The following is a 16,904-nucleotide window of genomic DNA, read 5'->3' as shown; positions in this document are numbered from 1 at the left end:
TAAGGTTTTTCTATTCATATAAGTGGCAGAATGCTTAGATGTAAACATGCAGATGTAAGATATTCTAGTGATTCTGCTCAGAGTAAAACCGAAGTACTTAAAAACCTATTAAAGTTTTTTTTTTGCTTCTTCTCAGCTTCACTGTTATTACCTAGTGTGCTTCCAGTGCCCAATCATGCTATTCCTTAAATATATCAGTACATTTCTCCCTCAGGGTATTTGTTCTATTTTCTCTTTTCAAGGTTCACTGTCTCACTTCCAGGATGTTGCTTAAATGTCACTACTTCAGTATGGCCTCCTCTGGACACCCTACTTAAAATTGCAACCCTCTTTTCCATATCCCGGCCTTAATTTTTCCCATTGTACTTTCCATTTTGTTACGCAGATTACTCATTTACAATTTTTATTTTTATTCTCTCCTCACTCTAAGTAAGATCCATAATGGCAGATACTTTTTGTTCACCTAGTTTATTGCAGTATTTCCAATGTCGAGAACAGTGCCTGATAAATATTTCTTGAATAAATCTAAGGATTATAGTCTATGTTTATCAAAATAGACATGCAAATATTTAATTGAATAGTGGCAACTGCACCTCAATTTGTGACAAATTGGATATGAGAACAGATGGGTAACCAGAGTACATCTGTCATTGGTATAGTTATTTGATGAGACAATGGATGCCATTTTACATTCTTATAGTGTACCAGGAACTATTTAAAGTACTTTACATATATTAATTAATTTATGGCTCATAACAACCTTATGAAACAAGTACATTTTACATTTGAGGAAACTAGAATTTAAATTGAGAATCCTTTGGTCATGCAACTAATATGTAGGAAGGCAAGATTCACCAAGACAGCTGGTATGTCTAGAACCCATACTCTCAACCAAATGTTCATAGTTAAAATCCTGTTGCATTCTTGCCTTGGTTAGTTTCACTTATATCTTTTTTATTTGATTTTGTTTTGCTAAAATGGAAAATTTGGGACGTAATCATTTCTGTTTAGCCACTGTGATTTTATAGTAATTTAACTATTATTATTTTTTTCTTTTTGCAGTGGGATGCTATTACTGAAATGGATGAGCACAATAGGCCCATTCACACATACCAGGTATGCAATGTGATGGAACCAAACCAAAACAATTGGCTTCGTACAAACTGGATCTCCCGTGATGCAGCTCAGAAAATTTATGTGGAAATGAAGTTCACACTGAGGGATTGTAACAGCATCCCATGGGTCCTGGGGACTTGCAAAGAAACATTTAATCTGTATTATGTGGAATCAGATGAGTCCCATGGAATTAAATTCAAGCCAAGTCAGTATACAAAAATTGACACAATTGCCGCTGATGAAAGTTTTACCCAGATGGATTTGGGTGATCGTATCCTCAAACTCAACACTGAAATTCGTGAGGTGGGACCTATAGAAAGGAAAGGATTTTATCTGGCTTTTCAAGACATTGGGGCATGCATTGCCCTGGTCTCAGTTCGTGTTTTCTACAAAAAGTGCCCCTTCACTGTTCGTAACTTAGCCATGTTTCCTGACACCATCCCAAGGGTTGACTCTTCCTCTTTGGTTGAAGTAAGAGGCTCTTGTGTGAAGAGTGCGGAAGAACGTGACACTCCTAAACTGTATTGCGGAGCTGATGGAGATTGGCTGGTTCCTCTTGGAAGGTGCATCTGCAGCACAGGATATGAAGAAGTTGAGGGTTCTTGCCATGGTAAGAAATATTCAAATAATTTAGCATACACTTAAATTATAGGAGTTTTTTTTTAAGTTTAGAGCTATACCTTTCACGTTGTTTTGATAATGTAATACCTATAATTTTCAAGATGAAACAATTTTTTTCTTTATGTGAATCATTTTATGAAGGCTTATTAATCTAATAAATATATAAATTGAAGAATTTTTATGTATCCCCTGATAATCTATATCAATTGTGTTTGGATTTAGAACTCATAATCAAAATACAAATCTAGAAATATAACCATTGCTTGGTAAATAGTAACAAAATAAATATATTCCCCTCTCAATGGTATATTACTTATAGGTTTGTTTTCTATAGCCGTGTAGTGAATTTGTTGACTTCTTTGTTAAGTTAATATTTATATACACTGAAAAGGATAAGAATAAATAAGAAAAACATACTTTTATATATAAGGTTCATGGGTAATATCTGTGCATTTTAAAGTTTTTACATATATGTCAAACATTTCAGTTCTTGAATGCCATGAAGTTCACTAGAGCTTCTAATGATGATTATGTCTGGTCATTTGAAAATATTAATATTTGCAAGAAAACTAACACACAACGAAGTGGTTTAAAATAGAATAAATCTACATTTACCCATATATGCAGTATCAAATGAATGATATATATTTGTTTACATTTAAATCATTTATTTTGTTTTATCCTATAGGTTATACTACCAATGATTTGAACACTGTAATTCCTCTCTATACAATATTGTTAAGGTATTTTTAGATCTAAATTTTAGAAGTGCAAAAGAGAGAGACTCTCATTGTTGCAAATCAGATTTAAATAGACATAAACCTTATATTAAGCAGATATACTAAAATTTAAAACTATGAATAGTAATTTAGGTTATTCTATTGTACATAATAAGCAGTATTTTTTTCTTGGCTCAAATCACGACTTATTTTTCTTAATGATTTTTATTTTATTTCTTAGGTTCATAATTAAAACTATCATACTTAGGCAACTCGATGTTACAGACTTAATTGTAAATTGTCTTAATTTATTTCATTAAAGGTTTGAATTAAAAACAACATTGATTCATAAAGCATTAATTTATATCAAATAGTCTTTTACTTCACATAGCTTAGATTATTTTAACATTATGGAAGAAATAATTGGAAAAACATGCAATATTGAATGCAATTTTTGTTCAGTCGTGAGTAGCAAAGTTGCATATAAATACCTAAAAAACTCTTCTTGGATATTAATTTAGAATAAAGCTCATTAAAGTAGTGGCACTTGAACTTAGAGATATTAGGGCTTGGAATTTTAGACCTGTTGGGTAAAGTATATATATGGCGCAAAGATTCATTCTTTAAGACTTTAAATATCACATTATATAATTTAACAAAATTACATTTAGCTATAGATATTAAAGTTTTGAAACAGATGATTTTTTAAACCTTTTTCTTTTTCTAGACACCTCTCTTTTATTTTCCTCTAGTGCTGGCTTAAAATTCTAGAGGGAAGGATGGTGACAATTCTTGGACGATTGCATTGTTGTTCACAGAGGTGAATGGGATACACAGGGTCTTTGGTGACATAGCTATTGATTTGATCTCCTGAAGAGTGTTGTTATTAAGCTTTCATGGTTCTGTCCTCTGCTGCAGTTCAGAAACATTTATGCTTAGTGTTTATGATCTTCTGTCTAATCATGTTATCAAATATGATTGTGGAAGCAGAGAGCATAAAGAAATTTTGAGACACCAGAATTTGGTAGCATTTAATAAGGGGGTTTGAGGATATAATGAAAAGCTGAAAGGTGAAATTGGGATCAGAAATAAAGGGCAGAGTTATTGGCCCAAATAGTATTTTCAATTGCTAAAGGTTCTTACAGACTAAATATGAATTCTTACAATATAACCTTCAATTCCAAATAAAGCTACTTTTTCATGAAGCAATTTCAGACTTTCATTCATCTTGAGATGATTATGAAATCAAAAAGTTCGGAGGGGTAGTCTAAAAATGGAAGGTATTTTTTCCAAGCAAAACAGAGTGAAGTTAAATAATTTTAGTTTGTTTTTTGTTATATTTTAAAAATAGGTTAAAATGTAAACTGGTTTGAAATTATTGTTTTTAGTAAGTTATTTTAACCGAATTTCAACTTCTGTTTTAGTTCCTATTTTAATCTCTGCTGAATTGAATGTTTGAAATCATATTTCTATATGGACTATACTTTTTTTTTTTGTAAATCCTTTCTCAACACATAGATAGAACAAGATATGTTAACAGTTTTTATATTTGCTATTTTTTTCTGTCATTATCTCCTTTCTTCTGGTTTTAGTATCCCCTTTGCTGAAGTGTATCCTTTAGTAGATCTTTTGGAAAAATTCTCTTAAGTGTTTAAGTTCTTTATTTGGTAGATATCTAAAAGTACCTTTATTTTTCCCTCTTTTTCTAATGATTGTTTATTTGGATATAGAATACTAAATGATCACTATTTTCTTCAACAATCTGAAAATATTATTTCCCTGTACATAAGAATCTATTTCTGCTAATGTTCTTCTGACAGCCTTATGTAATTATTTGGGAGATTATCTATAGGTTCTTTATGTTTGGTATTCACTTACATTATGTTGTACCTGGCATGGATTTGCTTTTTTCTGCTTTGCATTCTCTATTTTTAACCTGAGAAAGTTTGTGTGTTTGTGTATGTGTGTTGTTACTTTCTTCTGTTTTCTACTTCTAGAATACCTATTAGATATTTGTCAGAGACTTTTAATGTTATCTTCTTTGTCTCTGATGTGTTTTTTAAAAACTACAGCACTAATTTCTAGGTTATGGATTTTTACTTTGACTACACTTAGGTAATAGTTTATCTCATTTATTGAGTAGTTTTATCTTTACTAGCTTTTGTTATTTTTTTAAATTTTTCCTTGTTATTATTTTATTTCTGCCTACTTCATTTCATATTTTTTTCTCTTTTATTCTTTAAGGATCTTAAAGTCACATTTAAATTAATTTAGAAAGAAATTGGGTCTAAATTAATCTTCTGGGTGACATCATCATCATGGTGAGTGAGTCAATTCTTTTGTTCACTTTTTTTAAATATAATAAGTTGGACATCCATAGCCTAATATAGCATCTTTTACATACCACATCAGGAAACCTGAGATATCCATACATCTATACATCTGAAGGTGGGTGGATTGGACCTCATGGAGGTGGTGGGATCAGAGTAACAGTGGCAACAGAGACCATGATCAGAGGCTCCAGGAACCATGGTGTATCAGAGGCCAGGGGCTTCAGGAACTGTGGCAGCACTGGTGACTCAGCATCGGCAGCTGTGCCTGTGACCTGAGGCTCCAGGAACTGTGGTGGTGTCCAAGACTGGGGGCTCCAGTAACAGTGGCAGTGACCATGACCCAATGATACCAACAGCAGAAATGCACCAGTGACCTGGGAGGCACAAGTATCAACAAGGGCACCAGCAATGCCACTAGCAATGGCAAAGGCAGTGAAGATTATAATCTAACTGGTAGGGAATCCAAAATAGTTGTCATGAAGAAACTCAACAAGATACAAGAAAATTAAGAAAGTCAATTCAATAAGCTCAGGAATAAAATTAGTGAACAGAAGAAGTACTGTTCCAAAGAGATTATAACCTTAAAAAAGAACCAAACAGAAACTTTGGAGCTGAAGAATTCAATAAATGAGATGAAGAATGCTTTGGAAATAGAGAATATCATATAAAAGAAAGAATTGAGCTGAAAGATAGAAATCTAGGAATGATTCAGGTGGAAGCGAAGATAGAACTAAGATATATATATATATTATATATTTATGCATAATATATAATACATAATATATAATATATATACATATATATGTAAACTCTATGAGAATTATCTAACTCCATTAGGAAAAGCAACATAAGAATAATGGACTTCCCACAAGATGAAAAGAGGGAGATAAGAGCAGAGTTTTGGTTTTTTTTTTTAAAGAATAACTAAGAATTTCCTAAACCTGAGGAAAAAACTAAATATACAAATCCACAAAGCTAATAAAACACCTATCTACTTCAATGAGAAAAGACCTCCAGGACATATTATATTAAAACTGTCAAAAGTCAATGATAAAGAAAGAATTTTAAAGGCAGGCAGAGAAAATCAGACAACCTTAAAAAATCCATTAGACTATCAGCATAATTCTTAGCAGAAACTCTATAGGCCAAAATATTGAGAAAAAAAAAAAAAAGGCAGCCAAGAATAGACTACCCATCAAAGTAATGTGACAAATAGACAATATCAGAAAATTGCAGAGCTACTACAGAATAGGGTGTTAAAGCCTAAAGTTTAGTATTGAAAGGGAAAAAAGAGACTAAAATAACTATAGCTACTTAAATTGGTAACAAAAGCACAACATAAAAAGAACAATTTATGATAACAAAAACATAAGACAAAGAAAAGGATGAATCCGTATAGTCGGATGGAGATAAGACATTATTAGCAGATAAAGCATTAGAGGTTTTATATAAACCACATGGTAACCGCAAAACAAGAATCTAGAGCAGAGACATGAAACATAAAAAAAGAGGAAACTGAGAAAAACATCATAGAAAAACAACAAACCAAAATGGCAAAGAGAAACTGAAGGGAAAAAGAAATAGTGGAGATATAGAACAAACAGAAAACAAAAGCTAAAATCACTATAGAAAGCTCTCATATATCAATAATTACCCTAAATGTAGATGGACTGAACTCACCAATCAAAAGACACAGAGTGGCTGGATGGATAAAAACACAAAACCTTAGTATACAGCCATGCCACCCTGGACAAAGCCCAATCCTTATTGATCTTGGAAGCTAAGCAGGGTCAAGCCTGGTTAGTACCTGGATGGGAGACCACCTAGGAAGACTAGGTGCTGTAGGCATAAAAAATAAAACAAAAAAGGGATTGTAAGCTGACAAGGTCCTTTCAATCTGTGAAGTCAACCAAAGGTTGCATCACCTAGAAATAAAAAACAAACAAACAAAAACATACACAAAACTCAACTAAATGCTTTCTGCAGGAGATTTATCACAGCTCTGAATATAAACAAAGGCTCAAAGTAAAGGGGTAGATTATGCTCAAAGCAATCAATAGCCAAAAGAAAGGTGAAGCTATACTTATATCAGACAAAACAGACTCAAGCCAAAAGAGGTAACAAGAGACAGATAGTCATTGTATAATGATAAATGGTACAAACCATCAAAAAGACATGATTTATCAATATCTATTTACCTAACATAAGAGCAACCAACTCCATAAAGCAACTATTAACAGATCTAAAGGAAGAAATTGACAGCTATACAATATTAGTAGGCATTTTAACACTACACTTACATCAATGGAGGTCATCGAGACAGAAAGACAACAAGGAAATGACATATTAAGTCACATTAACCTAATAGATATATGCAGAATATTCCATCCAAATATAACAGAATACACATTCTTCTCAAATACATAAGGAACATCCTCAAGGTTAGATTCTATGTTGATATACAAAACAAGTCTCAATAAATTTAACAATATTGAAATTATATCAAACAATTTTTTCAACCACAGCAGTATGAAACTAGAAATCAACTATAAAAAGAAAATTAGAAAAATGACATATGTGAATATTAAACCACATGTAACTGAATAACTATTTGGCCATCAAGAAAATCAAAGAAGTAAACAAATACATGGAGATAAATGAAAATAAAAGTACAACATACCAAAATTTATGAGATACAGCAAAAGCAGTATTAAGAAGGAAATTTATAACATCAATATAGGCATACCTCAAGAAACAAGAGAAATCTCTAATAAACAATCTTACCTTACACTTAAAGGAACTAGAAAATGAAAAATAAGCAAAGCCCAACGTTATAAAAGGAAGGAAGAAAAATCACAGCAGACATAAAAACTAAAAAGACAGTAGAAATGATCAATACAACTAAGAGCTGGTTCTTGAAAAGATAAACAAAATTGGCAAACCTTTAGTGAGTCTCACTAAGAAAGAAAGAAAAGGCTCAAAAAACCAAAATCAGAAAAGAAAGAAAAGTTACAACACATAACACAGAAATACAAAGTATCATAAGATACTGGCATAAATAGCTATGTACCCACCAACAGATTAGAAAATCTAGAGGAAATGGATAAATTCCTAGAATTACACAGCCCTCTAAGACTGAATCATGAAAAAATAGAAAATATCAATTGATTAATCACTAGTAAGAAGTATGAAACAGTAATCAAAACCTCCCAAAATAGAAATCCAGGACCAGAGGAATTCTGGTGACTGCTGCAAATGTTAAAAGAAGATTTAATGTCTATCCTTCTCAAAATCTTCCAAAAAAATTAAGATGAGGGAATGCTTCCTAAGTCATTTTATGTAGCCAACATTCCTTTATACCAAAACCAGATAAGAACAACATAAAAAAAAAAATACACGCCAATATCTCTAATGAACATAAATGCAAAAATTATCAACAAAATATTAATGAACTAAATACATTAAAAGGATCATACACCAGATCAAGTCGGAGTTATTACAGGGATGCAAAGATGGTTAACATCCACAAATCAATAAATGTGATACTTCATATTAACAAAATGAAGGATAAAAATTGTATGATCATCTCAAAAGACAGAAAAAGCATTTGACAATATTCAATATCCACTTATGATAAAAATCTCTCAATAATGTGTATATAGAAAGAAAGTACCTCAACATAATAAAAGCCATATATGACAAACCCAAAGCCAGTACTTGATTCGATGGTGAAAAATTGAAAGCTTTTTCTCTAAAATCAGAAAGAAAACAGATGCCCACTCTCACCACTATTATTCAACATATTATGGGAGATCCTAACTAGAGCAGTAAAGCAAGAAATAGAAATAAAAGGCATAGAAATTAGGAATGAAGAAGTAAAACTGTCATTGCAGATGACTTAATTTTATATAGAGAAAACTTAAAGAACTCCAACAAAACCTATTAGAAATAATAAATACAGTAAAGTTGCAGGGTACAAAATCAATATATAAAAATTTGTTGTTTTTATACAGTAAAATGAAAAATCAGAAAGATAAATTAAGAAAACAATTTCATTTGCAGTTGCAACAAAAAATAATAAAATACCTATGAATATATTTAACCAAGGAGGTGAAAGACAGGTACACTAAAAACTAATAAACAATCTTACCTTCCAAGATATGGAAACATTATTGAAAGGAATTGAAGAAGATACAAAAATATGGAAAGATATTTTATGCTCATAGATTAGAAAAATTATTGTTGAAATGTGCATATTCCCCAAAGCAATCTACATATTCAATTCAATTCCTGCCAAAATTCCAGTGGCATTTTTCACAGATATAGAACAAAAAGTATATAAAATCGATGTGGAATTACAAAAGACCTCAAATAGCCAAAGCAATCCTGGGAAAAAAAGAAAAAAGCTGGAGGTATCACAATCCCTGATTTCAAAATATACTACAAATCTGTAGTAACCAAAATAGTATGGCAATGACAGAAAAATAGACACATGGATCAATAGAACAGAATCAAAAGACCATAAATAAACCTACATATATACAGACAATTAGTTTATGACGGAGGAGCCAAGTACATACAATGAAGGAAGGAAAGACTTTTCAGTTAGTTGTGTTTGAAAAAATGGACAATCTCATGTAAAAGAATGCTAGACCACTTTCTTACACTATAAACAAAAATTAACTCAAAATGAATTAAAGACTTGAATGTAAGACCTAAAATCATAAAATATATAGAAGAAAACATAGGTAGTAAGCACCTTGACATCAGTCTTAATGATGATTTTGTGGATTTGACTCCAGGGGCAAGGAAAGGAGAGCAAAAACAAATGGGACTTCATCAAACTAAAAAACTCTGCACAGCAAAGGAAACTATTAACAAAATGAAAAGTAAGCCTGTTAATGGGAAAAGATATTTGCAAATCAAACACCCAATAAGGGATTAATATCCAAAAAATGGTCAGAGAATCTGAATAGACATTTTTCCAAAGAAGACATACAGATAGCCAACAGGCACATGAAAAGATGTTCAACATCACTAATTATTAGAGAAATGCAAACCAGAACCACAATGAGAAATGCCCTCAAACTTCTAAAAAAGGCTGTGATCAAAAAGACAAGAAGCAAATATTGGAGAGGATTTATCGAAAAGGAAACTCTCGTGCACTCTTAGTGGGAAAGTAAATTGATACAGCCACTGTGGAAAACATTATGGAGATTTATTAGAAAGTTAGGAATAGAACTACCATATGATCCAGCTATTTCACTTCTGGATATTTACCCAAAGAATACAAAAACACTATTTCAAAAAAAATATATATGTACCCTATGTTCATTGCAGTATTATTTACAATAGCCAATATATGGAAAGAACCTAACCTAAGTGTTCACTGACAGATAAATGGATAAAGAAAAGGAGTTATGTTTGTGTGTGTATATGCATACACACATATACATACAACGGAATACTATTCAGCCATAAAATGGTGAAATCTTGTCATTTGCAACAATATAGGTGGAGCTCGAGGGTATTCTGCTAAGCAAAATGTCAGATGGAAAAATATAAATGCTGTATGATTTCATTCACATGTGTAATAGAAAACAAAAAGAGAAAACAAATAAACAAAACACAACAACGTAAATCATAGAGGCACACAATAGATTAGTAGTTACCAGAAGGAGAGTGAAACAGATAAAAGAGGGTAGTTGTATGATAAAGGGTAGAAACTAGACCTTTGGTGGTGAATATAATGTAGTATATACAGATATTGAATTATAAATGCATAGCTGAAACTTATATAATGTTATTAACCAATGTTACCTTGATAAAACAAAAAATAGATAAAATCAATTAATCTACTGATTTTAGTGTGTTGGCTATATTTATAGATATTAATGTTGATTGTGTACTCAGGAATTGTAGGCTATCTTGTTTTTGTTTCTTTGTTTTTGTTTTTGAGATTTTAGAGTTGCATTAATCCTGCTCCTATGGACAAAATTTGAAAACCCTAATGAATTTTTCAAAAAATTAGTGTTAGTATTCCTGATTGCCAGGATTCCCTGGAATTCAGGGATCCAGACTTCTTGAATTTAGTGTACCAACCATCTCTAAGAATAGTTTTCTATGTCCAGCTCAGAGATAGTGAAAGGAGTTGAGGAAGGCTCATATGTCTTCTGACCAAACCAGATATGAAGAAACATTATTTTCTTTCACATACCAGCAGGGAGAACTAATTACATGACCACGCCTACCTGCAAATAGAGGTGGTTTGTTGTTAAATGCTGTTCCTGGCCTATTAGTCACTTTCCAGTGATAATTCTCTATCCTAGAAGAGGAAGCCCAAATTTTTATAGATAACTTGGTTATTAATGCAATAGTGTGCCACTTTACCCACAAAAGGTATATGGTCATCCTCACATATCTGATAATATAGTTTCTCCATCAGATTCAAATATATCTTCCTGTCCCAAAAATTGCATGGCAAGATATCTATCCCTAACACAAAATATGTTTGAAATAATGGTTAAAACAAATAGAAAACTCCCATCGAAAAAGGTGAATAATGGGAACCATATGGCCATGAGTGATCCATAGCAATGATGGCGGGCATTGTGAAAACCTCAACAGATCAAGATACTGACTCAGTGGGGTGCTCTTCTCTATTGTTCTCAGTGGCCTTTGGCTTCACTATTTGTGAGCTTCTTTTATTATCCTGATGATTTCTGAAGTAGTTACTGGTGGCCGAACAGCTTTCATACTTGTTTCATGCTCATCTGTTTTGGGGCCTTAAGGATCATTTCATAGCAATAGGCTCTTTTAGACCAAACTTGTGATTTCTTGGCAATGAAATTTCTTAAATATTATAGTAGCCTTTTAATATTTTTTTTCATTTTCATGTGCCAGGAACAACATACAAAGTCCACATCCAAAGTTCTTTGTTTGGCATAGTTTTCAATTGTGTTTTATTTATTAATTTATCTACTTGCCTCTATTCACATGCATCTTTCAACTTAATGACAACTAAGTTGATTTCACTTTTTTATGTGTATACATCTCTTATTTTCTTAGTTTTTTAGTTAAGTTTATTGGGGTAACATTGGTTAATGCAATTATATAATTTTCAGGTGTACATTATACTTTGACATCTATATATTCTATTATGTGATTACCACCCAAAGTCCAGTTTCCTTCAGCTATCATATATTTGATCCCCTACCCCCTATATTTGACTCCCTTTATCCCATCTATCTCTCCCCTCCTCCGCCACCTTATACCATCTGGTAACCACTAGTCCATTGTCCATGACCTCGAGTCTCTGTTTGTCCTGTTCATTTGTTGCTTTTAGGTTTATATCCCACATATAAGTGATATCATGTGATTTTCAACATTTTCAGTCTGGCTTATTTTGCTTAGCATGATTATCTCGAGGTCCATCCACGATGTTGCAAGTGGCACTATTTCATCTCTTCTTATGGCTGAGTAATATTCCATTATATATATGTACCACAGCTTCTTTAGCCAATCATCTATTGTAGGACACTTTGGTTGCTTCCATGCCCAGGCCACTGTAAATAATGCTGCTATGAACATCGGTGTGCAAATATCTTTTTGGATATGGGTTTTCAAATCTTTGGGGTAAATACCCCATAGTGGGATTGCTGGATTATATGGTAGATCAATTCTTTGGTTTTTGAGGAACCTCCATACTGTTTTCCATAGTGGCTGTACTAATTTCCAATCCCACCAGCAGTGTATGAGAATTCCTTTTCTCTCATTCTCTCTAACATTTGTTATTACTTGTCCTGTTGATTATAGCTATTCTAATGGGTGTAAGATGGTATCTCATTGTGATTTTGATTTGCATTTCTCTAATAGCTAGCAATGTTCAGCATCTTTTCATATGTTTGTAGGCCATTTGTATGTCCTCTAGGGAGAGGACATACATATAATTTGAAGTAGGGCAGAGTGATACCTCCAGCCTCATTCTTTTTTTCTCTGTTTGGCTTTGGCAATTTGGGATTTTTCGTGTTTCCATATAAATCTGATGATATTTTGGTCTATGTTTTCAAAAAATGCCAACATTATTTCAATGGGGATTGCATTAAATCTGTATAATTCTTATTAGGTAATATGGCTATTTTAACTATGTTGATTCTTCTAATCCAAGAACATAGGATATCTTTCCATTTGTTTATATCTTTTTCTATTTCTTTTAATAGGGTCTTGTAGTTTTCATTATATAGCTCCTTCACATGTTTCATTAGATATATTCCTAGGTATTTTATTCTTTTCTTGTTGCAGTTACAAAAGTAATTATTTTTTCCATTTCTTTTTCTGACACTTCATTATTAGAGTATAGGAACACTATGGATTTTTGAATATTGATTTTGTATCCAGAGACCTTACTGTATTTGCTTATTGTTTCTAGTAGTGTTCTTGTGGAGTCTTTAGGGTTTTCTATAGAGAGAATCATGTCATCCACAAATAGTGACAGTTTGACTTCATTTTCTATTTGGATGCCTTTTATATCTTTCACTTGCCTGATTGCACTTGCTGGGACCTCCAATATTATACTGAAAAGCAGTGGCAAGAGCAGACAGCCTTGCCTTCTTACTGATCTTAGAGGGAAAGTTTTTAGTTTTTCACCATTAAGTATAATGTTGGCTGAGAGTTTGTCATAGACGACCTTTATTATATTAAGGTACTTTCTTTCTATACCAATTTTATTCAGTGTTTGGATCATAAATGGATACTTTATCTTGTTGAAAGCTTTTTCTGCATCTATTGATATGATCATATGATTCTTATTTTTTAATTTGTTTATGTAATGAATCACATTAATTGATTTGCCTATGTTGAACCATCCCTGTGCCACTGGGATGAAGCCCACTTGATTGTGGTGTATAATTTTTTTAATATGTTGCTCTATTTGGTTCACTAGTATCTTATTTAGGATTTTTGCATCTGTTTTCATGAGAGATATCAGTCTGTAGTTTTCTTTGTGTTATATTTACCATATTTTGGTATCAGAGTTTGGCCTTATAAAATGAGTTGGGAAGTATTGCCTCCTTTTCGATTTTTTGGACAAGTTTGAGAAGAATAGATATTAAATGTTAGAATATTTGGTAGGATTCACTGGTGAAGCCATCTGGTCCTGGACTTTTACTTTTTGGTAGGTTTTGGATGATTGTTTCCATTTCCATACTGCTGATCTGTCTATTTAGATTTTCCGATTTTTCTTGATTCAGTCTAGGAAGATTGTATTTTTCTAAGTACTGGTTTATTTCTTCTAAGTTATTAAATATGGTGTTATATACTTCTTCATAGTATTCTTGCATGATCCTTTGTACTTCTGCGATGTCAGTTGTAATTTCCCTTCTTTCATCCCTGATTTTGTTTATTTGTGTTCTTTCTCTTTTTTCTTTAGTGAGTCTAGCCAGGGGTTTGTCAATTTTATTAACCTTCTCAAAGAACCAGCTCTTCATTGCATTTATTTTTTTCTATTCTTTTTTGTTTGTTTTCAATTTCATTTATTTCTGCTCTAATTTTGATGATTTCTTTCCTTCTGCTGACTTTAGGCCTCATTTCTTCTTCCTTTTCTAGTTTTTTAAAGATGAAGCGTTAGGTTGTTTATTTGAGCTCATTCTTATTTTTGGAGATAGACCTGTAATGATATGAACTTTCCTCTTAGGACTGCTTTTGCCGTGTCCCAAAAGTTTTGATATGTTGTACTATCAGTATCATTCATTACTATGTATCTCTCGATCTCTTTTTATTTCTTCTCTGACCCAGTTATTCTTTAGTAGCATATTGTTTAATCTACATGTATTTGTGGTTCTTCCTGATTTATTTTTGTAGTGATCTCTAGTTACGAAGCATTATGATCAGAGAATATCGTTGATATGATTTCAACCCTTTTATATTTGTTGAGGCTATTTCTGTGCCCCGGTATGTGGTCGATTCTTGAGAATGTTCCATGTACACTAGAGAAGAATGTATAAGCAACTGTTTTGGGATGGAAGGCTCTGTATACATCAATTATGTTCAGTCGGTCTAATGTGTCATTTAAGGATGTTATTTCCTTATTGATTTTCTGTTTGGATGATCTGTCCATATCCGACAGTGTGGTATTTAGGTCCCCTACTATGATAATGTTGTGGTCTGTTTCTCCCTTTAGTTCTGTTGGTAATTGCTTTACATATTTCAGGGCTCCCTGATTGGGAGCATAGATATTAATAAGTGTTATATCTTCATGGTGCATGATTCTCAGTATTATTATGAAGTGTTCCTTGGTATCTTTCTTTACCTTTTTTATTGTGAAGTCTGTTTCATCCGATACTAGTACTGCTACTCTTGCTTTTTCTCTGAATGCCGTTTGCTTGAAATATTTTCCACCCTTTCACTCTGAGTCTATATTTGTCTTTGGAGCTGAGATGTGTCCCCTAGAGGCAGCATATGGTTGAGGTTTTTTTTTTTTTTTTTTGATCTTATGTAGCTCTGTGCCTTTTTATTGGTGAGTACGGTCCATTTACTTTTAGGGCGATTATTGAAACTCAAGGTCTTCTTATAGCCATTTTATCTTTTTCTTTCTGGTAGCTCAATGTTTCCATTGCTTCCTTATCCTTGTGTTTCTATTTTCTTTATTGAGGTTGACTTTTGTTGGTTTTGCCTCTGATTCTTCTTGTTTTATGTTATATAATTCAGTTCTGATTCTATGGTGTGTGGTTACCATTACAAATATGAAAAAGATAGTTATATATATACAATTGTCTATTTTCTTCTGTGTGTGCCTTACCTCCTTTCCCCTTTGCAAATTTGGATCTTTGAATTCTCCCCTTTTCAGTATTGTTATCTCAATTTGTTTCTATGTATCCTGAATGTTCATTACTATCTTGCTATAGAAATTCTCTTATTATTTAAGCTTATAATGCCCTGTTCTTCATAAAGGTTGCGCGTCCTTGCTTCTATTTGCTTGATAGTCACTTTACTCCTAAATATGTATTTTTTTGTTGTTGTTATTTTGTTTTAGGTGAGCTGACCCCTTTCATAATTTCCTGTAGTGCAGGCCTTGTAGTGGAAAATTCCCTCAATTTTTGTATGTCTGAAAAGGTCTTAATTTCTCCCTCATATCTAAAGGAGAGCTTAGCTGGATACATTATTCTAGGGTGGTATTTCCTTTCACTTAATAGTTTAAATATTTGATTCCATTCCTTTCTGGCTTGCAAGGTCTGCGCTGAGAAATCTGATGATAATCTAATGGGTTTTCCTTTACACGTTATCATTTTCTTCTTTCTGGCTGCCCTGAGAATTCTATCTTTGCATTGATTTTTGATAACTTTAATATAATGTATCTTGGTGAAGGCCTTTTTGGGTTGAGATAATTGGGTATTCTGTTGATTTCTTGAATTCCAGGCTCCAGCTCATTCCTTAGATTTAGGAAATTCTCATCCACTATTTGTCTGAAAATGCTTTCTGGTCCCTGTTCCTTTTCCTTGCCTTTGGTAATGCCCACTTTTCTTGTTTCCTCTTCTGATGGTATCAGCTATTTCTTGCATTTCTCTTTCATTATTTTTCATTCTTTGGTTTCTCTCTTCTTCCTTCTTATTTTTTTCTAGGATTCTGTCTTTGATATCACTGATCCTTTCCTCCATTTGGTCAACTATTTCCCAAGCTTGTTATTTCATTTGTCCACTCTTCCAGTGTGTTTTTTATCTCCAGAATTTCTATTTGGTTCTTTTTGAGGATTTCAGTCTCCTTGCTCTGGTCACCTAGCTGTTTTTGCAGTTTCTGAAATTGTTGATATGATTTGTTTCAGAACTCACTGTGTTTTTTCAGAAGTACCATCTTAAATTCTCTGTCACTTGTCCCACATTTCTATGTCTGTAAGCTCATTTTCTTGAGATTTTTCTCTTTCATTCTAAGAAGACTTGTAACCTTGGAAGTTCATGGTGTTTAATGGACTGTTTCTCCACCTGGGCATTAATGGAAGTGTATTCTGTTGTTTTTCCAGAAAGAAGATTTATTATATAAAAGTCTGTCTTTAGCCAGCTGCAAAGAAGGTCCTTTTCTTTTAGTTTTCAGTAGGTGACGTCTAAGCCTCTTGGATCCTTGCTTT

The 16,904-nt window shown here is 32.6% G+C and overlaps 1 protein-coding gene and 1 pseudogene across 1 annotated transcript in view; both read left to right on the top strand.

Moving 5' to 3' along the window:
- Positions 1–16,904, top strand: part of EPHA6 (EPH receptor A6) — a 795,422-nt gene that overhangs the window by 134,968 nt on the left and 643,550 nt on the right. Inside the window, 1 exon segment of the mRNA XM_036218922.1 lies at positions 1,063–1,726. Coding sequence (XP_036074815.1) covers positions 1,063–1,726 — 664 coding nt within the window.
- Positions 6,518–6,637, top strand: LOC118602101 (annotated as a pseudogene).

The sequence above is a fragment of the Rousettus aegyptiacus genome, unplaced genomic scaffold, assembly GCF_014176215.1.
Source record: "Rousettus aegyptiacus isolate mRouAeg1 unplaced genomic scaffold, mRouAeg1.p scaffold_m13_p_4, whole genome shotgun sequence".
Taxonomy (NCBI): domain Eukaryota; kingdom Metazoa; phylum Chordata; class Mammalia; order Chiroptera; family Pteropodidae; genus Rousettus; species Rousettus aegyptiacus.
This window is presented reverse-complemented; position numbering and strand designations above follow the sequence as displayed.